We start from the raw sequence: 26,506 nt of genomic DNA on the forward strand, positions 1-26,506 counted from the left end.
GGAAAGGGGGGGGGGGACTGGAAAAGGAGTGAAGTAGGAAAAAAAGGAAGCAGAGGGGGGAGAGACAGAGAAAGAGAGACCAGTGGGTGTGGTGGTGGAATTGAAGACTGCTTACTGCTGGAGTGGGGGCAGGAAAGAGGATTGGTGGGTGAAGGACAGGGAAGGTTGAGGCCAGGGGGGTTACAGGAACACAGGATATATTTCAGGGAGAGTTCCCATCTGCACATTTCAGAAAAGCTGGTCTCGGTAGGAAGGATCCAGATGATGCAGATTGTGAGGTAGTTGCTGAAGTGAAGAATGTTGTGTTGGGCAGCATGGTCAGCAAATGGGTGTTCCAGCTGTCTCTTGCTCAGAGTTTGTCAGTGGCCATTCATGTGGACAGACAGCTTATTGGTTGTCATGCCCACATAGAATGCAGCACAGTGGTTGCAACTTAGCATGTGTATCACATGACTGCTTTCATAGGTAGCCCTGCCTCTCGAGGGGATAGATGATGCTTGTGACCAGACTGGAGTAGATGTGATGGGAGGATGCATGGGACATGTCTTGCTTGCATCTATGTCTATTACAGGGATATGAGCGAAGAGGTAAGGGTTCGGGAACAGGGATGGACAAGGATAGTGCGTAGCTTTGGTGAGTGGCCAAATACCACTGGGAGTGGTGGAAAGGGTAGTGGGTACGATATTCCTTGTGTCAGGACATGACATGAGGTAATCAAAACCCTGGGGGACAATGTGGTTCAGTTGCTCCAGTCCTGGTGGTATTGAATCACAAGGGAATGGTCTTTTACGACTGGATGGTGGGGTGCTGTGTGACTGGAGAGAGAAGGCATACAAGATCTTTACTGTACAAGGATGGGAAGGTAATTTTGGTCTGTGAAGGCCTCAGTGAGAACTTTGGTGTATTTGGAGAGAGACAGCTTGTCACTACAGATGTGATGGCCACCTTGCTGAGGAATGGGTGACAGCTGTTGAAGTGGTGGTATTGCTGGTGGTTGGTAGGTTTGATATGGACAGAGGTACTAATGTAGTCATCTTTGAGGATGAGTTCAACTTCAAGGAAGAGGGCTTGTGTTGAAGAGGAGCAGGTGAAGCAAACTGAGCATGTGTTGATGTTCTGGCCTTAATCTTCTTTAGTCCCTGTCCTCGACCCGCTTATCCCTTCCCTGCTTCCACTCCAGCACTACACAGCCTTCTGTTCCACCAACGTACCCACAAGTCCCCCCCCCCCCCCCTCCCCTCCCCTGGTGTAACCTCCTGACTGCACCTAGCTGCCCTACCTTGTCCCTGCATGCTCCCGCAAGCAGCATTTCACTGACTACCCTGCTATCCATCCCAATTCCTGCCCCAGCCTCTTCCTTATCGAGTTGTGGTTGTGTATGTATGTCTCTTTAGAAGGCCTTTTGGCCGAAAGCTCACATTCTTAGCAGTCTTTCTAGTATGCCTGTCTGTGACTCAATTTCGCACGTATATGGTGAGTAGCAATCTGTCCTCTTCATAATATCGGCAAATTACAAAAATTAAATTGCCGTGCTGTTCCCTTGTAAGCGCAAAAACATTTTCCAGAGACTAGGAATGCTCAGTCTCATGTGTAACATTTGTGGAGGATGATGGCTGAGTTTGTGGCATCTCTCCATCAGTGCAAGTATCATCATTAGTCAAAATCTACTCTCTTTTATTGTGCGTGTCCAGCAACTCCTGCTTGGATACATTGGTTCAATGAAGCATTCCAGATGATCACGCAAATTCATTGTGAAACCACTACCTGCAATCTGAATACCACACACAACACAGTCCACAGGGTCTGTGCAAAAATGAAAGCTACTGGCCGTCTTTTTTATGACGGGGCTCAATATGAGATCATGCTATCACGAGTCTGTCATTCAATGGGTGTGAGGCTTAAAAAGTTAACCAACATTTCAAGGAAAGGTAGCAGATTACTTCAAAGCCTGCCAGCAGTTTCATATGTTGTTGTCTCAGTCTAAAAACTGATTTGATGAAGCTCTCCACAATGATCTATGCTGTGAAAGTCAACCTACATCCACTTGATGGTAGTCAGCAATGCCCCCTCCCCTCCCCTCCCCCCCAAAAAATCATGTCAGAACATCTTATAAATTTTTGAGATACAGTCAACTGATGTTAGCATGAGAATTTTACCAAAGGATCAAAAAAAGAAAGTGCTAGATGCCCAAATTCTTCCTGCACATCTAAAATGGACAACTGTTTAACAACTTATTTTAAACAACATATTGTTCCACTTTTAATTATCTTATGTACAAGGTGTACATAAAGTCTGGGAATACGTTCAATTATTTATTGCACAAGAACTAAACATTGTACAAATGTCATACATATTGCAATTTGAAGAGAAACTGAAAATTCTTTTTACAGACATTCGATATGTAAACCATGAGTGACCTGGCAGAAGTCAATACGGTAATCGAATTTTTGCCACACCTGTCCCAGCATGGCATCGTCGAGAGTTCTGCTGCATCACATGGTAGAGGCGGTACATGCGCCAGATCTTTAATGTGTATTCAAAGAAAAAAGTCAAATGTGGTGAGATCTGATGATAGGGGAGGCCATCTCATTAACTCCAACACACAGAAAGCTCGCTTTGCACCTGAACTCACCATATTTGCAACTAGCGCTAGCTATTGGCATTACCAAACTACGCTCTGGCAGCGTACATGGAAAAAAATCACGGTTTCTCTTCAAAATGACGTACATACAATGTTTGGTTCTTGTGCAATAAATAATTTAAATAATTGAAAGTGTTTCCAGACTTTATCTACACCCTGTATGTCATTTGTAAATAAATTCTGCATCTAAAACCTGTGGCACACTTTCTTGCTATATCAATGATTCATCTTCAATGCTTTCCCAAAAGCCAAAATATCGAAATGGGCAAAAACATTTTTTTATTTAGTGTCAGTAACAGTGCATTAGAGATAATATATAAGGCAGTAATTACAATGGCTACTTTGAAGAAAATGCACCACCTGATAGAAAGTATATGGCCACCTATTAGTGGACATTAATACGGTATGTGTCCATCTTTCATCTTTATGACAACTTCAGTTCTGCTGGGGACACTTTCAATGTGGTGTGGAGGAATGGTAGACCACTCTTCCTCAAGAGCCAAAACTACAGAGGGTAGTGATGTTAGACACTGGGGTCTGGAGCAAAGTCAACATTCTAGCTCTTCCTAACGGTTGCGTTCAGGTCAGGAATATGGACAGGCCAGTCCATTTCAGAAATATTTTTTTTAATTTAACAAAAAATAATAAAAAAGAAACCATTACCTTATAGATGCTGCTTGACAACATGGGCACCATCATACTGATACAATCAACCATTGTCTTCAAACTCTTTCGCCACTTTATACACTACACAGTGCTGTACAATGTGTTCATATCCTTCCACATTTCTTAAGCACAAAAAGGGGCAAAACTTTAATGACACAAAATACCCAATAAGCACCTCTGTACTTCACTGTTGGCACTAGAAATGATGGCAAGTAACATTCTTCAGGCATTCACCAAATTCAAACACTTCAATCGGATTGTTACAGAGTATAGCATGATACAACACTCCAAATCACTTGTTTCCAGTCATCCATTATCCAGCTGTATCATTCTTCGTTCCACCACAATGTCAAATAATTACTTATTTTCAGAATCTAGGTTTGAAGGTTAATATCGGTAAACCACAGTTACTGCAATTTAAACCATCAAATTCACACCAAACCTCTGTTAGTAATATAGTTGGAACTGAAGCAGTAGACACAGAAGGCTGTAGTTTCTGGGTATTTACCTATATAAAAATCTATGAAGGGTAAACCATATTAATTTTACATGTAACAAAATCTGTAGTTCAAATTAATGATATGAATAGAATCGAGGGAAACATTCCACACTCGTGCACACGCACACATATATGTGTCTGTACATGTGCGGATGGATATATGTGTGCGCGCGCGCGAGCGAGAGAGAGAGAGAGAGAGAGAGAGAGAGAGTATATACCTGTCCCTTTTTTTCCCCCCAAGGTAAGTCTTTCCGCTCCCAGGATTAGAATGACTCCTTACCCTCTCCCTTAGAACCCACATCCTTTCATCTTTCCCGATGAAGCAACTGTGGATTGCGAAAGCTTGAAGTGTGTGTGTGTGTGTGTGTGTGTGTGTGTGTGTGTGTGTGTGTGTGTGTGTGTGTGTGTGTGTGTTACTGTCTCTATCAACGTACCAACGCTTTCGTTTGGTAAGTTACAGCATCTTTGTTTTTAGATATAAAATCAGTAGTTCGCTATATCTAATTAGCCAGGTATCACACACAGTTTCCAGTCAGATATTAAAAACAAGTTATTATGTGACATGTTTTTCAAAGAGTAATTATGGGACAGAGATTTTGGGCTGCGTTGCTTACACACATATGGAAAGAATATTAACCCTGCAGCAAAGAGTAATCAGGATCATCCATGGAATAGTTTAGAGAGACTCCTGCAGGGTAATCTCTTGTACATGATAAATACAAGAGTTGGAACTTATATAGTGGCAACTATTTATTCACAACTGATACAAAAGAGCTACATGTTTGCATCTGTTACTGTCCATCAAAGTAGTCACCAGTGTTGTGTGGAACCCGTTGCCTGCAATGTGGAAGGCGTAGTGTACCATTAACAGAGCCTGTTCTGTTGATGGTGCGATGGAGCGGTTTACTGCCTGTCGAATCTCTGGAACAGATCTGAAGCGAATGCCGTGAAGTGGTTCCTTCATCTTTGGAATCAAATCAAAGTTACAAGGCTTAAGGCCAGGGAATATGGTGGATGATAAAGTACTTTCCAGTCCCATCGACCAAACAGAGCAGCCACAGCTTGTTCTCTATGCGCCCAAGCACTGTCGTGCAAAATGATGGGTGGGTTTTGCAGTAAGTGTCGCAGCTTCTTTCACAAAGCTGGCCGCAGGTGATGCTCCAATAATGAACAGTAATACAACTTAAGTCCTTGTGACTGATTTGATTCTGAAGATGAAGGAACCACTTTGTGGCATTTGCTTCAGAACTGTTCCAGAGATTTGACTGGCAATAGACTGCCCCATTCGCACCATCAGGGTCTGCTAATGGTATGCTACAACTTCCATATTGCTGGCAACAGGTTCTACACAATGCTGGCGACAATTTTGAAGGTTAGTGACAGGTGTAAACATGTAACTCTTTTGTATTGGTTGTGAATAAATAGTTGCCACTATTTAAGTTTCAACCGTCGTACATCACAGTCTACTCACTATATCTTTAAATTAATTATATTTTTTTGTGACACGTCTAAACAATTCAACCAAGTGCTCTAATACGCGTGTTTATAATACAAGAAAGAAAGAAAGAAAGACAGAAAGACTGCTTTTTCAGACAAAGGACTAATATTAACAGACCACAGTCCATGAATTGACAGTGAGATATGGCATAACACACTGCTGAGCTCTAAAAGTATCATCTAGAGAACTGTTCATGACAGGCAAGTGCTTATGGTCCTTGAGTGAATATTAATCTGAACTGAAATCTCCGTATATTTTGTTCTGCAAAATCTAAATATTTGCAATAATTATGATGTAATGCTCTTTTCTTGTACAATGTTGTCTTGCTAAATAAATTTCTATTACTTACACCTACATGTGATTAATTGTGCATATATGATATGATGTCATGTACTATGTTTGTATGAAACTTGTAAAAAAAAATTGCTATGATGTTTGTAAAAGTCATCGGTTAGTCGCTCAATGGAGGAAGGAGGGGGGTGGGGGGAAAGTGCTGTTTAACATTTAATACAGAAATGTGTGGCTTACGAGGAGCTGCTTGTTCACTGTACCTTATTATTTTTAACTTGCTGTGCACATTGACTGTGCTAGCTGGACTGCTGGTACCACTTTCGAAATCACGAGTGATTCTTTCCACTGATTTCATATTTTTTACAACACTTTGCAGAATTCAACAGCCCTACTGACAACACAATACTCCCTGTCTTCTTTTATACTGGCAAGTTTGCCTCTTGTGACATCTGGTGATCAATTCCATATTACATAGGAATGTCCAGATACTTTTCATTAGGTAGAGTACTTAAACAATACAGTCAAAGGATTTTATCCCACACAAAGAAAAGATGGTCATTTAGTCTGAACTGTATCATTCATTCACAATTAATGTGAGTAGGAAAGTTGTCTTTAAACTGCAAATTGATGGCTACAAAGAAGAAACTGTGGGCATAAAAATACAGTATTTCAAGGCTCTGGACTCATAGATTGTATGTGTAAGTGTATGCAACTAGTTACTTACAAAGAGAAGAGTTACTAGGTCGTGTCAAAATACCCTGAAATATTTGTTTCAATGTTGTTTAAATGGTACCTCATGCCTGTTATAGTTTAATTTTTTAAACTAATATACTGAAAGCAAATACAGCATTGTTTTTCCATTTTCCATGACAACCGTGAAATATTTTCATACCCAACATATCTTCTTTGTTGCCACCAATATGCAATTCAAACACAGCTTTTCTACCTGCATCCAACTAAATGATAAACCTAATATGAAGTGGCCCATTTTTCTTTGTGTGTGTTTGGTGCAGCAGGACTACAAATTCACCATGAAAAGGTCCCCCCCCCCCCCCCCCCCCCCCACACACACATTTAAGACTGTCTGTTGGTCCATTTTACAAAACGTCGTTCTCCGCTGACACTCTTAGTGCTCCAGGAACATGATGCAAGTAGGAGTGCTTCATCTTTTGGAGTGCTCACATGAGGCTTGTTTATGATAAATTCACTGAGAACCTCAAGTGTCTCAAGACACACACCCCCATTTCCCATCCCAAGTTTGATAAATGCCTGACAGATTCCCAGCAATTACCAAGTTTCTCTGTTCCACATGCCTGTAATCGGTACTAACATCTCTTGACTAACTGCAAAACCCTTATTTAGAATATTTTCCCTCATAAAATCAACAAAGCAATTCAAATGAGTCAAGGGGGATTCTTAAGGAGGGACAACGCAAATTTATACTTCACTAGGTCAGTGTAGTCTTTAGTGTTTCCCAAATTTTTTATGATCTGGGATTTCAATTTACTTGTCTTTTGAATGTCTTTATCCAAAGGTTGGCATGGATAACTATTATTAATGACTATACTTTAAAGTCTGTAGGAATTATCTGGTGAAACGACATATCCACAGGGCCGGTTCCATGATATTTTCCCACAAAAATACCTTATTTGCAACCCCCCCCCCCCCCCCTCCATTTCCTTTGTACGCTTTCACGCACACCAGTTACTGCCACTAATTTTGGTAGGCACTGTATACAAATCTTGCACTTGTGTACCACCAGTGGCCAATACTAACTATGCTCTGCCACATATAGAAATCTCAAGAGTTGTGGTGCCTCTGGCACCTCAAACAACAGCTTGTGTCGTTTAGGCCTTAAACTCTGTCTATCCAACATAAAATAGTCCTGTATACACAGTGCCATACATGTGACCTACCTGACTGTTTGTAAACACAAAACTATTTCACTTTCCCACACACTTTTCCCTATTATTGCCATAACTTCTCACTTTATATATATACACGGAAATTTTAACCCAAAAGAGTGTAACTTCTGGTTATGTATTTTTTTAAATGTGATAGATTTAGTTTGTACTGATTTTCAAGGAATTGTAAATAAAAGTAACAGGATAAGCAGATTTAAAATAGACTTAAATAGTGGATTTCATAGCTCAAAAGTTTTACAACATTTTCTTCTGTGGTATGTACAGTTATAGATAAAAGATATACACAGATCTCAACAAAGTAGGACAAATAAATTATACATAATAAAACACTCTTCCTCACAAAACAGCACACAAATAAAAACAGGTAAAAGTAATAATACGTTATGTGACTGCACACATAATATTGCACCTTGTACACAGAATCGAACTATACACATGATAAAATAATTTTGTAAATCGATAAATATAAAAATAATCTACGAGAAACTGTTTTATTGCCAGCTGATGCTCTTTTTTTGGCATACTTATTAGCCGTTAAAATATTTCTCTATTCATTGTATATGAAGGTCTGATTTTATACATAAAATGTACATTTTGTCTGAAAGACCCTGCTGTCATATCATGCCAGATAAAACAATTATTTTCAGTCTTAAGAAACACATTTCACAGAAAATCTGTGATCATAAAAAGAATGTAAAATATTTACACTGCACTTTCAGTCTAATATACAGTTCACTATCGCTGAAACCACAAAATCTTACAAACTGTGAACTATCCGTGAACACATCAGGGGGACAGGGGGGGAATATTTTCTGAAGTCAAAGGGAAGTGTGGTTTAATCACTGTATTTACATAAAGCACTTTTATATTTAACAATGAAAAATGCACTTTCATAAAAAATATTTTCCAGTTTTCTTTGCACAGAAACTGCTACAGTGTAAAGCTTGGATGACTAATTCTTCACATCTGTACTGCACTAGCTGTAAAAGAGAAAACAGTAGATTATTTGTCATAATATGCATTCTCTGTACACAAAATTCAGTTCATAGATTTAAAAGAAAATTAATTTAAAACATCATGACAACTGGAGGACACAACCAAACTCCGTTCAGAATTTTATAGTTTTCAGTCATACAAGTAATGCAAAATGCACCACTGTAACACAGTGGACACTTACGCATGATGGTATTTTTTCATGTGAATACATACAGTGTGTTAGAAAAAGTCTTCCATATTTTGAGAGGTGCTAGTATGGACCAAAACCAGAAAAAAGTCTAGAAACCTAGGCTCTAAAACACAAACCTTAAAAGCTAGGAACACTTTTTCCATCTTCACTACTTTGAAGCATCTTTTCTATTGAAAAAAACATATTACCAACTCTAGAAAAATTCACTGCACACTATATTTTGAAACATCCAGTATAGCTTGCAAGAGCCTGAATGCCGTTTATCCATTCTCACCAAAGTGTTTCTAGTATTTTCGAGATTCTTTCAAAATGCATACAGAGTAGAATGAAGCGAAGCACAATACAATTCTTCAAGTACCGGATACTTGCAGGTCTGCTTGCTGAAGCAGAGTGGAATTTTCTCTTGAGAGAGGCACAGGCCTATGTATTTCCGCATGAGATCAAAAATTAGGGCAGATTTTATTATAATATGGCATCTAAGATGAGCAAGAGATTTCTTTCTTCATTAAAATCATGGGCATCATTACAAAATAAAATCAACTGACCAATTTAGCTAAGTATTTAGTGTACAGTGGCATAAATCCACATTGAATATATTAACTTTGTATCTTATTAAACGTACAGGTACTACTTCAGACTATAACTTTAAACTTTTCTTCCTAAATGGGAACATGTGACATAACCCAACAAAATGAAGAAGAAAAGTTGTGTAATACTTCCAAGTAATTCCTATCAATTATAGTTGTGCCATGTATATAAATGGATGGAATACTATCAGACTTATAATATTGGAGCTGTAAGAAGGTACAAACAAAAAGGTAAGGTATATTACAAAGTAGATCTGATTATAGGAAATAAATCAGACATATCTAAATCTACACCAACATCTATATGTATACTCCACAAGCTACAATATGATGCATGATGAAGGGTATCTTGGACCAGTACTAGTCATTTCCTCTCCTGTACCACTTGCAAATGGTGTGAGGGAACTATCTAGATGCCTCCATACAAGCCCCAATTCTTCCTATTTTCTCTTTGGTCCTTGAGCAAAATTTACATTGGCAGCAGTAGACTCGTTCTGCAGTCGGTTGCAAATGGCACTTCTCTAACTTTTCTCAAAAGAATGCAAAAAGAATGTCCTCTTCCCTCCAGGAATTTCTATTTGAGTTCATGAAGCACCTCTGGAATCCTCACGTGTTGACTGAACCTATTGATAACAAATCTAGCTGCATGCCTCTGGTTGGTTTGATGTCTACCTTTACCTGGCAGGATTCCTAAACACTACAGCAGTACTCGAGAGTAAGTCACACTAGCGCTCTATACACAGCATCATTTATAGATTAACAACTCTTTCCTAGAATTTTCCCAATAAATCGAAGTCAACCATTTGCTTTCCCACCTACTGTTCTTACATGCTTGTTCCACTTCATATCACTTTCCAATCTTATACTTAGACATTTAATTGATATGACTGTGCCAAGCAGCACAAGGCTAATACGGTATTTAAATATTATAAGACTGTTTCTACTCTTCCATCTGTATTAACTTACATTTTTCTTCACTTAGAGCAAGCTGCTATTCATCACATGAAATAGATACTCTGTTCGAGTCATTTTCTATACTTCTACCGTAATTCAGTAACAATACTTTCTCATACACTACAGCATCATCAGCCAATAGTCACATTCTTGTGGTATTCCTGATGAAACTCTGTCTCTGATGTATGCTGAGGACAACATACTGGGTTTTGTTACTTAAACAATTTTCGACCCACTCACATCTCTGGGATCCTATTTCATATGCTCATACCTTAATAGTCTGCCATGGAGCACTGCGTCAAATGCTTTTCAGAAATCTAGGAGTATGGAATCTGCCTGTTGCCTTTCATCCATGGTTTGCACGATATCATATGAGAAAAAGGCAACCTGAGTTTCACACAAGCAATGCTTTCTAAATCTGTGCTGATCTGAGGGCGACTTTTCAGTCTCAAGAAAATATGTTACATTCAAACTTAGAATATGCTCAAGAATTGGGCAACAAACCAATATTAAGGGCATTGGTCCGTAATTTTAAGTGTCCATTACTTTGCCTTTCTTATGAACAAGAGTCACATGCACATTTTTCTACTTACTGGGGACATTGCACTGGGTGAGAGAATCAAGCTACAAGCAGGCCAACTAACGAGCCAATGTTGTGATGTGCTCTCCGTAAAACCAAATATGGGATTCCATACAGAACTGGAGACATATTCCTGTGCAAATTTTTCAGTTGCTTCTCTATACCATGGAAGCCTATTATTACGTTCTCCAAACAGGAATCAAATGACGGTATGTCTGTACGATCCTTTTAAAAGCTGATCTTTCCTTTTGCAATCTTATATTGTCATACTAGGCTGGTTGGCAAGTGACAGGCAAGAAGCAATCAAGCCACTTACTGATTTTACGTAGGACCAGAATTTTCTGGGGTTCTCGGCAACATCTTTTGCTAAGGCATGAGAGTGGAAGTATGCGCATTGATCTTTTTATAGACGCATAAGTTTCTACAAATTCTATCTGCTGACATTTCCAAATCCTTTTCTAAACAGAGTGTAGCAATCCTTGTTTCCTCAGCATTTTCCAAATTTTGTTAAGAGTGCTATTTACAATGTGTTTAAACTTAGCTCTTAATTCCTTTATGCCCATCATGGAACTAAATGATGTCCATTTGTTGTCTATGTAGCATGCTAAGAAGTGCTTATCTGTTATTTCAAATGTGAATACTCTCTTAGTTTTCTTGATAGATTTGTTAACCTAAGTAACCACCACCACCTCCTCAATGATAATCATGATCACCTGTCCATGTCTCTGTACTGACACTGTTAATAAGGCCAGCACTGTTTGTAGTGTGAGTATCAAACTAGTTGTTCTAGACTGTTGTAGGGAAAATCTATAGAACTTCATATGATCCTCTGCCTGTACCACCTGCAATGAATCTACAGATATTCCATTCTACACTTAGTAGGGCGAAGTTGCCTCCTGTTAATACTGCACGATTGGCATACTTCTGCACTACTGAGCAAAGACTTTCTTGAAGTGATTGTACAACTGGTGTGGAGGAATCACATACCTCATCAAAACAACCAATGATTACATAGAGTTGACTTGTGTAAGTTACTTGTGTCCAGATAATTTCACTTGTTTCATCCATCTCTCAGTTCTGAGAATCCTCGCTTCCCACGCCCGGGTTCCCGGGTTCGGTTCCCGGCGGGGTCAGGGATTTTCTCTGCCTCGTGATGGCTGGGTGTTGTGTGTTGTCCTTAGGTTAGTTAGGTTTAAGTAGTTCTAAGTTCTAGGGGACTGATGACCGTAGATGTTAAGTCCCATAGTGCTCAGAGCCATTTGAACCATTTGAGTTCTGAGAATAACATGGGCATTACAACTTTCCTTCAGGGCAGTACGTTCAGGAACTTTGCTACAAATGCTTCGGCAATTTACAGAAAAAATTTTCAGTGCCGAAGTGTCTACTTCGTATGTAATCTGACTCTGATTAGACCACGCTCTGCATCAACAATCTGATTCCACCACCTTCTATCACTCGCAGCCTCTCTCTACCCTGCGGAAATTCCTAATGTTGCGATGTCCTTCTCTATGTCATCTTGCCACCTTGTAAGGCGTCGGCCCAAAGGTCTTGCTGCCCGGAGAGTTCCTTCGAATGCTTTCTTGGCGATTTTATTGTTTTCCATTCAAGCCACATGTCCAGCCCATTGCAGTCTCCTACTTATTAGTTTCTGGATGATAGTGAGTTGCTTCATTAACCGATAAATTTCATTGTTGTTTCGAATTCTCCATACACCATTCTCCAACACAGGTCCCCAGATTTTTCTCATTACTTTTCTTTCGAAAACATTCAGTTTTTCTCTTTCACTTTTTGTAAGCGCCCAGCTTTCCGAACCGTACAGAACTATGGGGCAGATGATAGTGTTATATATCTTCATCTTTGTGGTGATTGACAAAGCTTTACTTTTGAGTGGGTTGCTTAGTGAGTACAGACATCTTGACCCTGAGGCTATTCTTTCATTTATTTCTATTGTTATGATATTTTTACTGTGGAAATGTTATCCAAGGTTTTTAAACTGGAGAACTTTTCTGAGTTTAGAAAGCTGGTCAATTTCAAAGCAAGGACTTGGGTTTATGACTCGACCTATTTCCATATATTCGGTTTTCTCTTGGTTAATCAAAAGCCCCATTTTCCTGGCACTGTTCCTGAGAGATCTGTACATGTCTTTCAGTTCTTCTTCAATTTCAATCAGCAACACTACATCATCTGCATAAGCCAGGAGTTTTACTTCAGTGTGTTCGAATCAGAGACCATTGTATAGATGTAAATTATACTCCCGAATCACTTTTTCTAATCCAAGGTTGAAGAGGACACACGAAAGAGCATCTCCCTGTCCTAAGCCTGTTTTTATTGGAAAGGTGGGGGGTATGGATCCTCTGAACTTCTGCTGCCTGGGAGCCATCCATGCACAGTTGTGGGTTTACTAAATTCTCGTAAGTGTTGTAGAGGCTACTTCTGTGGATGCTGTCGTAGGCTCGCTGGAAGTCAATGAAGAGACAGTGGATGTTTTTGTTAAATTCCCAGTATTTCTCAAAGATTTGCTGTATAGTAAACAAATTATCAGTTGTGAAACGGTTTGTTCGAAATCCAGCCTGGTAATCTTGAATAATGTTTTCTGTTTTTCCAGAATGATAATTGAGGGGATTTTGTATGTTATGTTCAGCAAACTGATTGCTCTGTAATTTCCACATTCTGTTCTGTTTCCTTTCTTGTGTATTGGACAAATTATTGCAGTTTCCCAATTTTCTGGCAGTGTTTCAGTTTTCTGGATCATTGTGATAAGGTTACAAATTTCTTTGTGTAGTTTTCTTGCCCAGTGTTTTTTCCACTGCATCTTATTCTTTCCCAAGCCTTCTCGACACTATTTTCATCATCAGCTTCTCGCAGTGCCGTAAATCAGTTATTTATTTCAATCACATAGGCTTCTTTAACAGACTGTTCCTTCAGTCTAAATTAGGTTTTGGTGTGACTTTTGGTTGCCAACTGCAAACCATCTTGATTTTCATCTTTCCTACCACTAGAAAATGATATGAGCCGATTTCAGTTCCTCTGTATGTTCTGACATCTCTTAGAAATGAAGTGAAACATTGATCTGTCATAACATGGTCAATCTGATTTACTGTTATGCCATCTGGAGAGCACCCTGTACCATTGTGTATATCTTTGTAAGGGAACATCGTCGAGCAAATTCTCATATTCTTTGACAGTGCAAAGTTGATCATTTTCAATCCATTTCAGTTTGTGTTCAAGTACTTGCTATGTTTTCCTATTCTGCGGATGAACATATTCTCTTTACCTACATGTGCACTTCACAAGTAATCTGCTACCCTAATAGCTGCTTTCTGTGTGTACGGTGCACCCAGGACCTGTCAAGGTGGGTGCTATCATTCTCCATACCATAATGCAGGTCCAGAAATCTGCAGCCAAGACCATCACAGAGCTAATGGAGCCTCTCACAGAGGCCCCCACTTGGCTCCAAACCAAAGCACCCCAATCAGTTATAAGTATGAAACTGCAAATTGTGAGTTCTACTTGCAACCAGCCAGCAAGGCCAGAAGCCTTCACCACTGCCGGCAGGCACCTGTATGAATTAAGGATAGCCTTGGAACCCAAGCAGTAGGCATCACTGGCGTCAACATAAACAACAATTTGCCAATGACTGTAGCTTATATCCTTGATTGGTGCAGCCAAGTTCTCCTCCATACGCTGGATGAGGCCCACAGGCAGACATACTAGATGCAATTTCCCAAAAGTGCTTCATAACGCGCCTAACGTTGGAGTTCCTAATTACTAGAAAACCCCTCTCCCCACATGACTGCTTGGACCCTGTTGAAGTCCACTCACAGGGCAAATGGGCGAGGCCAGACCGCCAGTCATCAAATTGACTATGTGTTACAACTCACTCAGCTACCCTGCATTGGGTACACTGGCAGGGTCCTTGATGGCAGAGACTGTGCGCGAAACAAGCAACATCTCAGATTTGCTGGAATTACAATTTCCTTGAGACATATGAGACTCAACTTTACTGATAATGACAGAAGCTCAAGATGTGAATTAAAATTTGTGCCACAGCCGGGACTTGAATCCTGGTCTTCTGCTTACTAGGCAGATGTGCCAACCACTACACCACCACAGCTGCAGAGATTACCTAGTTCAGTGACGTCCCTAACACAAACTTCAATTCACACCTTCACTAATTTTTCCCTTCTTAAATCATTACAACTGCTGAGATAAAGTTGAGACTCATATGCCGAAAGGAAACTGTAATTTCATCAGATCAACAAATCAGCTATGCCTAGGGTTCAGGCAGGATTTCCCCACTACTTATAAAGCTGGAGTGCTATTCCAATGCGTCCCCCCCCCCCCCCCCCACACACACACACACAAAAAAAACAAACACACACGAACCCATCACCATAATCTCTGCCTGCTGAGAAGAACTTGGTCATGTGTATGAGAGCTCAATTCTCTCGTGTGGTCTCAGCCTTGTTGGCTGAAAGCTTACTTTGTGACAGTCTTTTCATTCTGGCTATCTGGGACTTATCTTATTTTAGTCTTTATATAGTGGAAATGCTATCTTGAACTTGTGGTTGGCTCATACTTACAAAAAGTTAGGTTAGTGACCCTGTTAACACGCGCCAGTCACCTACCTACTGACCTGAGGAGGCAACGAGACAACATTGTGGAATAAGTTAAATGATGTATTTCATTTTCTCATCTTTTATCAATTCCTATAAACATGTGACACCTGACCACTCAAGATATCCGCTACACAAAAATGTTCAATGCACATGATTGTTAGTGAAGGTGAATCTTGCAGTCGTTTTGCTTAAAAATATATTCCAGTATGTTGTAGAAATAAATAAATAATCAATACCCTTTATCATCATAATCATCTATTGCTAACTGCCCCCTATAAAAAAAATTTATAAATGGACACATTACCAAAAACACAATAAAAGGGAATTCTGCCAGTCACAACAGAGGAGGTGTCTACTGCATATGGTAGTCCATTATTGTCAGTCATTGGTTTCATCTTCCACCAATACTGGCTTCACTTGCTTAAGTATCATGACGACTTCATCCTTCCATTGCATCCTTGGATGCCCCCTTGGGCATTTTCCAGCAGGCTGAGAATGGAGAACTCTGTTAGGGAGGAATTCATCAGTTTGAGAGATGTGGCTAAACTACTGTAACTTCTTCTGCCCTAATATTTGGCCAGTATGTGGATTTCCAAATCACTGGTACAGGCCTTGCTTCATTCTCATTTACTTTCTGTGGTATTGTTGATGGGTCCATAGGTCTTACGAATCACCTTCCTCTCAGCTGAATCTTATTCTGCTGTAGTAAGAGATCTGACTTTAACAAATTGTTGAGACTAAAGAACATGCAGTTATTATTTCTTTTTCATTGATGCACTTCTTTCATCATTTCACTTTTGTCAGTCAATCTGGATCCCAAAGACTTGAATTCTTGAACTATTTCAAAGGTGTGCCCATTGACAACAATGTGGGGTAAGACAGCTCGACAGTGTGATACAACGAGATATTTTCTTTGCATTGTGGAGAAATCGGGAAGTATCAGTGTGTAACTTATTCCAGGGTGCTGCCAGGAATCACAACATTGTCAGCAAATGCAAGGATTGTGTCTACTCCCACCATTGCCATTTTTTAAATTCAATATGTGTCATTGCTTACTCTCTTTCGTGGAACTAAATCTCTAGTTATCTGTAAACAGCATAATCCCCTCTTGGGATTGTAATAAGTGCCACTTTCCATATATTCAATAATCTGTGAGATTCAAAATACAGTTTCAGTCACTTTATTGATTATAAAAATGTTTTGATTTATACAAAAGGTATGTCCTCCACTATTTGAATTGTCAGTAGCAATTCATGAGCTGCAGTTGCATGGTCAATCACAAAACATAAGGGAGATGTTGAACAGAAGAAAAGCCTTTGTGACTTAAATTTGGATTAGTGACGATGTTTGAAGCTGAGTGCCAGGTAACACAACATATTTGAATAAGGATTTTGGTTGGAGTCAGAGTATCTGCTGTTTGTGGAGTACATAACAGCTGGGATATGGATGTAAAGGAAAAGAAGATCCATACCTGAACAAGGGATTGGAGGAGCTCCTGCAATGCCATGTTGAGTCTTTAAGAAAATCAGCTGTTAGCCATAAAAATATGATGTTAAGCAGGCAGATGACTTAATCAAATACCAAGCTAGTAGTTGTTTGGGAGATGCACTGCACATATCTTACACCTGAGTAAGAAACAGAATATGACAGAATATATATGGTGTAAAAAAACGATATAGGCAGTATTTACTTTATGTGACAAAATGTTACAGGTGTGCCATTACTCCGCTAGAGGTCCATGAATGTTTGATTCCAGTGATTTTTAGAGATGATGTTTGAACTGCCGTGTGATGAATATTGTTTTGGAGTTGCTGCTGGAAATGTCGTCCACTTACCTTCAAGCACAACTGACATCTGCATACTTGCTATTGTACGTGACACTGACAGACAATCCAGAACAGCTGGCTGCCCATCTGACCGAAGATGCAGCCATTATCTGTGAAATATCTGGTTATTTTGAGCAGTTGTTCATTAATATAAACAAACAACATTTTCAACACCATGTCTAAGACAATATGCATCACACAGTAGCTCGAATATTATATCTCAAAATCACTAGTGCCAAAACCTTCATTGAGCTCTAGCGTGCAAGTGGTGCACTTGTGACATTTTTGTCACGTAAAATAGTTTTTTTTAATCTCCTCTAACACTCAAATTCTGTATGTATAGTTTTTTTACACCTTGTACAGCGGGGTCACCATAAAAAGTAAAATTCGGGAATTAGGACAACTTTATATTACAGCTAGGATTCAGGAATACAGTTTTTAAAAGAATTTACAGTGACACACACAATTTTTGCAAGAAGGCACTGAAAGGTAATGTTATCTTATTTAATTCCATCAGGGGATTAATCAAATAAGTGGAGTGGATCAGCTTCTGATTTGTTTGGAAGACTTAAAACATTTTTCACAGATTCCTTCTGATAGTTAACACATTTCTACAGAGAGAGAGAGTCTCATGACTGGCTGAGTACAATGTAACTACATGGATAAATAAATATAGGTACTATGATAATGACATTAAATATAAGTTATTATATACTACTTCCTAATACAGAGTAAGTATGAAAATGGGCAGGGTTGCCACATAAATCAAGGCACATAATGTGTTTGCAAAAAAAGAAACATTTTTTTCAATGACTGGTGCAGAGAAGAATATGCTTGCGAGCTGATATCAGAAATATATCACTTATAATGTCACTTAAGTGGACTAAGAAAAAGAGTTAACACATGACAAACCTTTTAATATTCCATATTTTACGTTCCTTTTTTTTAATGCGTTTAGTACTACTTTTGGTGTGCAGTTTACCGTGACCTGTTTTCAAAGAACAATATTTTTATTTAACTATCCACATGGAATCTTATATTGCAAAGGAGGTGGGGAGTACAAGGAGGATAACTGATTTCCTTTAGCTACACAGGAGTGGCCTTCAGTCCAAAGAATGATTTGATGCAGCTCTCCATGCTACTCTATCCTGTGCATGCCTCTTCATCTCCAAGTAACTACTGCAATCTACATCCTTCTCAATGTGCTTAATGTATTCATCTCTTGGTCTCCCTGTATGATTTTTTTCCCTCCAGTACTAAACTGGTGATCCCTTGATGCCTCAGAATGTGTTTTACCAACTGATCCCTTCTTCTAGTCAAGTTGGGCCACAAATTTCTCTTCTCCCCACTTCTATTCAGTACCTCCTCATTAGTTATGCAATCTACCCATCTAATCTTCAGCATTCTTCTGTAGCACCACATTTCAAAAGCTTCTATTCTCTTCTTGTCTTCACTGTTTATCATCCATATTTCACTTCCATACATGGCTGTACCCATACAAATACTTCCTGATACTTAAATCTATACTGGACGTTAACAAATTTCTCTTCTTCAGAAATGCTTTCCTTGCCACACCAGTCTATGTTTTATATCCTCTCTATTTTGACCATCATCAGCTATTTTGCTGGCCAAATAGCAAAATTCCTTTACTACTTTAAGTGTCTCATTTCCTAATCTAATTCTCTCAACATCACCTAATTTAATTTGACTGTATTCCATTGTCCTCATCTTGCTTTTGTTGATGTTCATCTTATATCCTCCTTTCAAGACACTGTCCATTCCGTTCACCTGCTCTTCCAGGTTCATTGCTGTCTCTGGCAGAATTACAATGTGATCGACAAAGCTCAAGGTTTTTATTTCTTCTCCTTGGATTTTAATTTCTACTCCAAATTTTTCTTTTGTTTCATTTACAGCTTGTTCAATGTACAGACTGAACAACAATGAGGATAGGTTACAACCCTGTCTCACTCCCGTCTCAACCATTTCTTCCCTTCTGTGCCCCTCAATTCCTATAACTGCCATCTGATTTCTGTACAAATTGTAAATAGCCTTTTGCTCCCTGTATTTTACCCCTGCCACCTTCAGAATTTGAAAGAATATTCCATTCGGCAATTTCAAAAACTCTTCTACATCTACAAATGCTAGAAACATTAACCTAGATTCTAAGATAAGCCATAGGGTCAATATTGCCTCATGTGTTCCTACATTTCATGGAATCCAAACTGGTCTTCCCCGAGGTCAACTTCTACCAGTTTTTCCATTCGTCTGCAAACAATTTGTGTCAGTAATTAGCAACTGTGACTTATTAAATTGATAGTTCAGTAATTTTTACACTGTCACAGCACCTGCTTTCTTTGGAATGGGAATTACTATATTCTTCTTGAAATCTAACAGAATGTTGCCTACTCCCGGGGCCTCGTCTCTACTTAGGTCCTTCAGTGCTCTGTCTAATTCTTCATGCAGTATCATAGCTCCCATCTCACCTTCATCTATATTGTATTCCATTTCCATAACACTGTCCTAAAGTACATCACCCTTGTTTAGGCACTCTGTATACTTCTTGCACCTTCTAGCTTTTCCTTCTTTGCTTTGGACTGGTTTAACATCTGAGCTCTTGATATTCATACAGATGGTTCTCTTTTCTCCTAAGGTCTCTCTTAATTTTCCTATAGGCGTCACATCTTATTCCTAGTGATACATGTTTCTACATCCTTACATTTATCCTCTAGCAATTCCCTCTTAGCCACTTTGCACTTCCTGTCGATCTCATTTTAGAAACATTTACTTTTCTTTTCACCTGTTTCATTTAAAACATTTTTGTATTTTCTCCTTTCATAAATTCAATTCAATATCTCGTCTATTTATGTACTTGATCCTCTGCTGCCTTCACTATTTCATCTCCCAAAGCAACCTTTTCTTCTACTACTGTCTTCCTTTCCCCTGTTCTTGTCAATCATCCCCTAATGCTCCCTCTGAAACTCTTTATGACCTCTGGTTCTTTCAGTTTATCCATGTCCTACCTTTCTGCAGTTTCTTCAGTTTTAATCCACAGTTCACAACCAATAAATTGTGGCCAGAGTCCACACCTGCTGCTGGAAATTTCTTACGATTTAAATCTTGGTTCCTAAATCTCTGTCTTACCATCGTCTCCAGGCCTCTTACATGTCTACAAGTCTCTTACACATATACAACATTCTTTCATGATTCTTAAACCAAGTGTTAGCGATGATTAAGTTATGCTCTGTGCAAAATTCAACCAGGCAGCTTCCTCTTTCATTCCTTATCCCCCATCCATATTCACAAATAATTCCAGTTCCCCATGACTATTAAATTTTTGTCTCCCTTAACTAATTGAATAATTTATTTTATCTCATCATTCATTTCTTCAATCTCTTCATCTGTGGAGCTAGATGGCATACACAAAGCCCATGCCTACCACAGTAGTAAAAGTTTATATATCTTGGCTACGGTAATGCATCCACTATGCTGTTTGTAGTAGCTTATCTGCATTCTTATTTTTTTATTAATTATTAAATCTATTCCTGCAATACCCCTATTTGATTTTGCTTTTGTAAACCTGTATTCACCTGACCAGAAGTCCTGTTCTGCCTACCACCAAACTTCACTAATTACCACTGTACCTGCCCATTTCCCTTTTGAAAGGGATCTGACATTCCGTGCTCTGATCCGTAGAATGCCAGTTTTGTTTCTCCTGATAATGATGTCCTCTTGTGTAGTCTCTGCCCAGAGATCCAAATAGGAGACTATTTTACCTACAGAATATTTTACCCAAGAGAACACCATCATTTAACCATACAATAAAGCTGCATGCCCTCAGGAGAAATTGTGGCTGTAGTTTCCCCTTGCTTTCAGTTGTTCGCAGTACCAGCACGGCAAAGCTCTGTTGGTTGATGTTACAAGGTAAGTTCAGTCAATCATCCAGACTGTGCCCCTGCAACTATTGAAAAAAACTGCTGCCCCTCTTCAGGAACCACACATTTGTTTGGCCTTTCAACAGATACCCCACTGTTGTGGTTGCACCTTTGGTACAGCTATCTGCATGTAAGCTTTCGCACCAATTGCAAGGTCCGTGGTTCATCATATCACCATTTGTGAATTCTTCGATGAGTAATGCCCCACATTTTCTTTCTCAGAACATATTTATTGTTAAGAGTCAGAATTTGGTGACAATATACATTAATATATTTTGTCCATGTCCTATTTTTTTATGTAGTCTCCATCACTTTCTACGGCCGTATGCCAACATTGTGGAAGAGCATGTATTCCATGCTGGTAAAAGCTCTTGTCCTGAAGGCATGCCCACGTTTTCACTGCACGACTTACACTCTATCATAGCAGACACACTTCCAATGCTGACCGACAACTGTAGAGCCAATTGTCTAGTTGTGATACACTGGTCAGTACAAATAATGGCATCCACACGATTCAGCCTGTCTGGAGCAGTGGCTGTGAAAGGACGTCCTGAGTGTGGCAGATCATGGAACACTGAGGCTGTAACTTTCTTTATCATTGCCACACACTGCACACGATCGTTTATGGGTGTTCACCAGTTTTTTTTTTTCTTTTTCTTTTCTGCACACAAAGATTCAATAAAAGTAAGCTGCTTGCAACGTGAGTCGTATGTACACGCTATTCCGATGCTGTACTACTGCTCTGCCATCTACCAGAACAGTTCGAAACTTTACTGGCACACAGAGTAACATCAAATGTGAAGCACCAACAAGGATGTGTTTTTTTTTTTTTTTGACAAAATGTGGGGCATTACTTATTAAAGGACCCTTGTAGATTCTCTGCAGAGAATATATTACAGAAACCAAACTGAAGGAAGCTTCCCATTCGGTTGCAGGTTACTTTCTTAGTGGGGGGGGTGTCAATCCAAATGAAGTGCTACAATAAAAATTAAGGTGGTTACTTGACCATTTGTAAATATTTAAATATTTTAATTTTTTATATGTGATTAACCTATAATCGAGAAGTACAAAACAGTTTTTTTAAAAAATTTGCCTTTTACCTTTACTGAACGGCGGCAATTTTTGTCTGTAAATGCGCGACGATGTTTCAGTTTAGAGACGTTAGCATAAATACGAAAATCTCTGCAATGGGTTAAGTTGCAACATTGCAATTGACAGGATGGTTTTTAGAAAAGGGTCCTCTACAAACATTGTCTATTACACAAAATACCCTAAATTCAAAAATAAACAGTGAAAATGACCTCCAAAGTTTGGTATCAAAATTTTCAAAAATCCGCTATTTAGGCTCAAAAACAACAAACAAGGAGAGACTTATGAGAGTCTATTTTTTTCCTATAGTTAGATATCATACACTACTATCCTCTTATAGAGCAAGAACACATACAAATGTTTCCTTAATTTTTTATGAATTTTTGAAATTTGAAAATTTTCATTTTTTGTAAAGTTTGGAGTTAAGTTATCTCAGGTGGGACTGAATATATAAAAAAAAAAAAAAAAAAAGATTTTTGGACAGTTTGTACATCTATATGATAGCAATGTACTGTAAAAATTTCAATACTGATTTCAATACTGATCTCTGACTGAGAACAAAGATATGAATTTTTGACAATGAGAAGATAATTCACATTACTCTACAACTGATCTTATGGCTGTTTTCTATTCACGTGTGACATTGGCGGAATATAAACAATTATTATTGAAGTAAGGTACTGAATTATATACAAAAATTGGAAACATCACTGAAATTAACATTTATATTATTTTGACATACTCAAAATAAATATTTTCAATTAACATCCTTCGAGATGCGACTGTTCCTAAACCTGGTGGAGAATGTTAAGAACACTTATTTCCTCGGACAGCTTCTGTGATATAGAATAAGACCTCCCAGTTGCTGTGGTAAGTTGAAGCACTGAAAGTTTTCTTAAAAAATTTTTCATTGGTATCCAAATTTTGTCACTAGTGGATTTCTTGAGTGATGTTCATGAGCCAGCAGGGTGGTAAAAACGCAGAAAAACATCATTGTTTTCCAAACTTATTCTTTCAACATCTGCAAGCCACCACTGTCCATCATACACACATGCCAGTATGTCATTCAACGTTAAACACAGAGGTGCAGTTTTACTGACACAATGAGTCTCATAAATTTCGGTTTCTGATGTTACATAGCATGGAAATAAGTTTTCTGCAATGCCAAGGAATTTGTGGAAATGCCTTGTTCCTTTTATTGCTATACAGTTTTCAAATCTGGTTTGAAGTGTTGTTTTCATATGCAGAACCTCTTCTTTCTTGATCAGAAAACAAGTAATGCCTTTAATATTATCCTTGCAAAAAACATACATGTCCTGTACTGCGAGAATTTGGTCTGTGGTTGGTCTTTGTAGGCTGGCTTTACTTACTTCATGTTTTGTTGTACCTCCTACTCCATCACCTGCATTTTTATCATGGCAATATGCAAAAAAGTGTCACTCAGCCTCCAAACCAAAGTATGCTTTGTGGTTGCACAGATTTGAAAAATTCTTTTTGTTCTTATACTGACTACCACTTTCATCTGAGCAGTATATCAGCTTCTCAAGCCTGAGAAAATTTTCTTTCATGTAACTTATTACATACTTTTGAAACACATGTACATCCACATGTACATCAATTTGCATTCTAAGTGACTACTTGGAGCACAACTGCTCCAAGTAGTCACTTAGAATGCAAATTGAAGAACTGCAAACTTCATCTTTCTCATTTTTAAAGTAGAGAATAAATGGATGCACTGTTGCCTGGTCATTGACCCAGTGGTACCCTTGAATTGCATCCTGAATCACAAATGTAAAATTTTCTGCAAAATCGGCTAGCTCTATGCATTCAGTTCCATGAAGTTTTCCTTTTTTTGTCCTTCAAAGACTTACTTTGTATTTTAGAAAGATAGTGGTGACTTCAGTTTTTTTTAAGTTATCAATTAAAGATTCCAAGTACTCTTCCTGAGATTTAACCACTGTTATCATTTCTGCCCTGTCAGTTGTGACCAACTGTTTGAAGGTAATACTGTATGGCATTTCCTCATTATATTCACGAAACAATTCAATAGCAGTTTCCTTACCAGGGCATTTATTACACAAACTCATCATGCAGTCATAACTGTTAGTGTCACAGACCATTAAATCTAGTAACTCTTGGTAGTTAAGATCACGGAATTTTGCACCCGCAATCACCAGTTTGACATTGTGATGATATAAACAAACACATACGGAGTGTGTCCGTGTGGATCCAGCCAAAATACACCACTTAGGGCGGAGGTCACAAAACTTTGACCTTCAATTTTGCATTCAGGATGAGAATTTTCGAAAGCTACATAAAGTTCACTTGAATCGGACAGTACTAGTTGTTTCTGCTTTGTTAGTTTAACTCCATTTATAACAACTCTTTCGCTATTTTTGCAAACTGGACACATTCTACTGTTTTCATCATCTTCAAAAAACTGCTGGATCTTTTTAATTGTTTCTTCACTTATACCTACTCCTTTCTTCTTTCCTGAAACTGGAAGAATGCCTTGCTCATTCACTAATTTTCGGGTTAGTTTAACCAAACAACTAGAAATGCTGACTTCACGCGTTATCTTTTCTCTTGACCCTGAGTCAGGGAGGAAACGAAAAATTTTAACTTTTTCCTCTTTAGATGTCACTGAACATTTAATTTTTAATTTCTCTATTAAGCTCAAATATTCAGTGTCAGAAGATGCTGGTGGTGGGTTTTCTTCTTATTTGGAAATACTGTTGGTACCTGTATTATTAAAGCATTATTCCAAGTCTTTTCTAATTTTGTCTGAAATTTGTTGTACCTTATTTTCAATACCAACTTTTCTTTTTCAGCTACTTAATTTTATTATTTTTGAATCAGGAGGTACGTCTAACTTAGAACAAGCAAAATCCAATATGCTAACAGCTTCCTCGTTAGGAATATAAATGTCATTAACAAGGTTACATGACTGTGGTTATGTATTCACAACAAATATTTTTGAGTATCAATTTGGGCACAGGGAATTGCCAGGAATCACATTACATTTCACTTGGGAAGCTGTTTCACTCACACATAAGGACAAATGTTCAAGTTTTTCCTCAAACCTTTAGTAACAGGCTTTTTATGAACTTTAATTGGAGTACAGCACTTTCTCCAAAAAATGTGGTTGTACTTCAGAATGAATGAATCGTCTGTGACAAGGGCCTCCCGTGGGGTAGACCGCTCGCCTAGTGCAAGTCTTTCGATTTGACGCCACTTCGGAGACTTGCGCATCGATGGGAATGAAATGATGATGATGATGATTAGGACAACACAACACCCAGTCCCTGAGTGGAGAAAATCTCCGACCCAGCCGGGAATCAAACCCGGGCCCTTAGGATTGACAGTCTGTTGCGCTGTTACCGGGGCGGAGTTCAGAATATATTTCTTCTCATGATACTGACACACTGATGTTACCGAAGAACTTACTCGAAATTTAAACAAAGTTTGTCTACCTTCATCAAAGTCATTGACAGTTTCACGTTTTTGAAACTGAACTGTGAACTGTTTTGTGACACACTTCACTTTGCTATCTGTCCAACAGAGCACTGTTCATCCATGTTATTGCTTTCCAGTTAATCTCTCAAAATTAATCTCTCTCTCTCTCTCTCTCTCTATCACACACACACACACACACACACACACACACACACAGAACAAAGCACATAACACATTCGATACTCTTGAAGTATGTACATCAATTTTAACAGAGGTTTCAGAACAGACTGACTACAACAATGCCACACCCAGCAATAATGTAGTTCTACAATGCCACACCCAGCAATAATGCAGTTCTACAATGCCACCCCCAGCAATAATGCAGTTCTACAATGCCACCCCCAGCAATAGTGTAGTTCTACAATGCACACCCAGCAATAGTGTACTTCTTTATTGACAATAAACCTAAACGGGCATTTTTATTACCATAGAACAAAAGTGAAAGGTCCTATTATTTAATATAGCATTATTAAAAATAAGTAAACTAAATGAATATTGGGTGACAGTGTTAACTAAATATATATCACAATTAAATTTTATTACAATGAAACAATAAACAATTTAAATAGGCAACAGCCATAAGATCAGTTGTAGAGTAATGTGAATAATTTCCTCATTTTCAAAATTTCATATATTTGTTCCCAGTCAGATATCAAGGTCAATAGTTTTACAGTACGTTGCTATCATATAGGTGTAC

The 26,506-nt window shown here is 38.6% G+C and overlaps 1 protein-coding gene across 1 annotated transcript in view; it reads right to left on the reverse strand.

Annotated features, from left to right (window-relative positions):
- Positions 1-7,719: 7,719 nt before the first annotated feature.
- LOC126329139 (protein lin-54 homolog) overlaps positions 7,720-26,506 on the reverse strand; it is a 236,570-nt gene continuing 217,783 nt past the window's right edge. Inside the window, exon 12 of the mRNA XM_049996128.1 lies at positions 7,720-8,500. Coding sequence (XP_049852085.1) covers positions 8,481-8,500 — 20 coding nt within the window. The 3' untranslated portion in view covers positions 7,720-8,480. The remainder of the gene's footprint in view (positions 8,501-26,506) is intronic.

This window comes from Schistocerca gregaria, chromosome 2 (assembly GCF_023897955.1).
Source record: "Schistocerca gregaria isolate iqSchGreg1 chromosome 2, iqSchGreg1.2, whole genome shotgun sequence".
In the NCBI taxonomy this organism is placed as follows: Eukaryota; Metazoa; Arthropoda; class Insecta; order Orthoptera; family Acrididae; genus Schistocerca; species Schistocerca gregaria.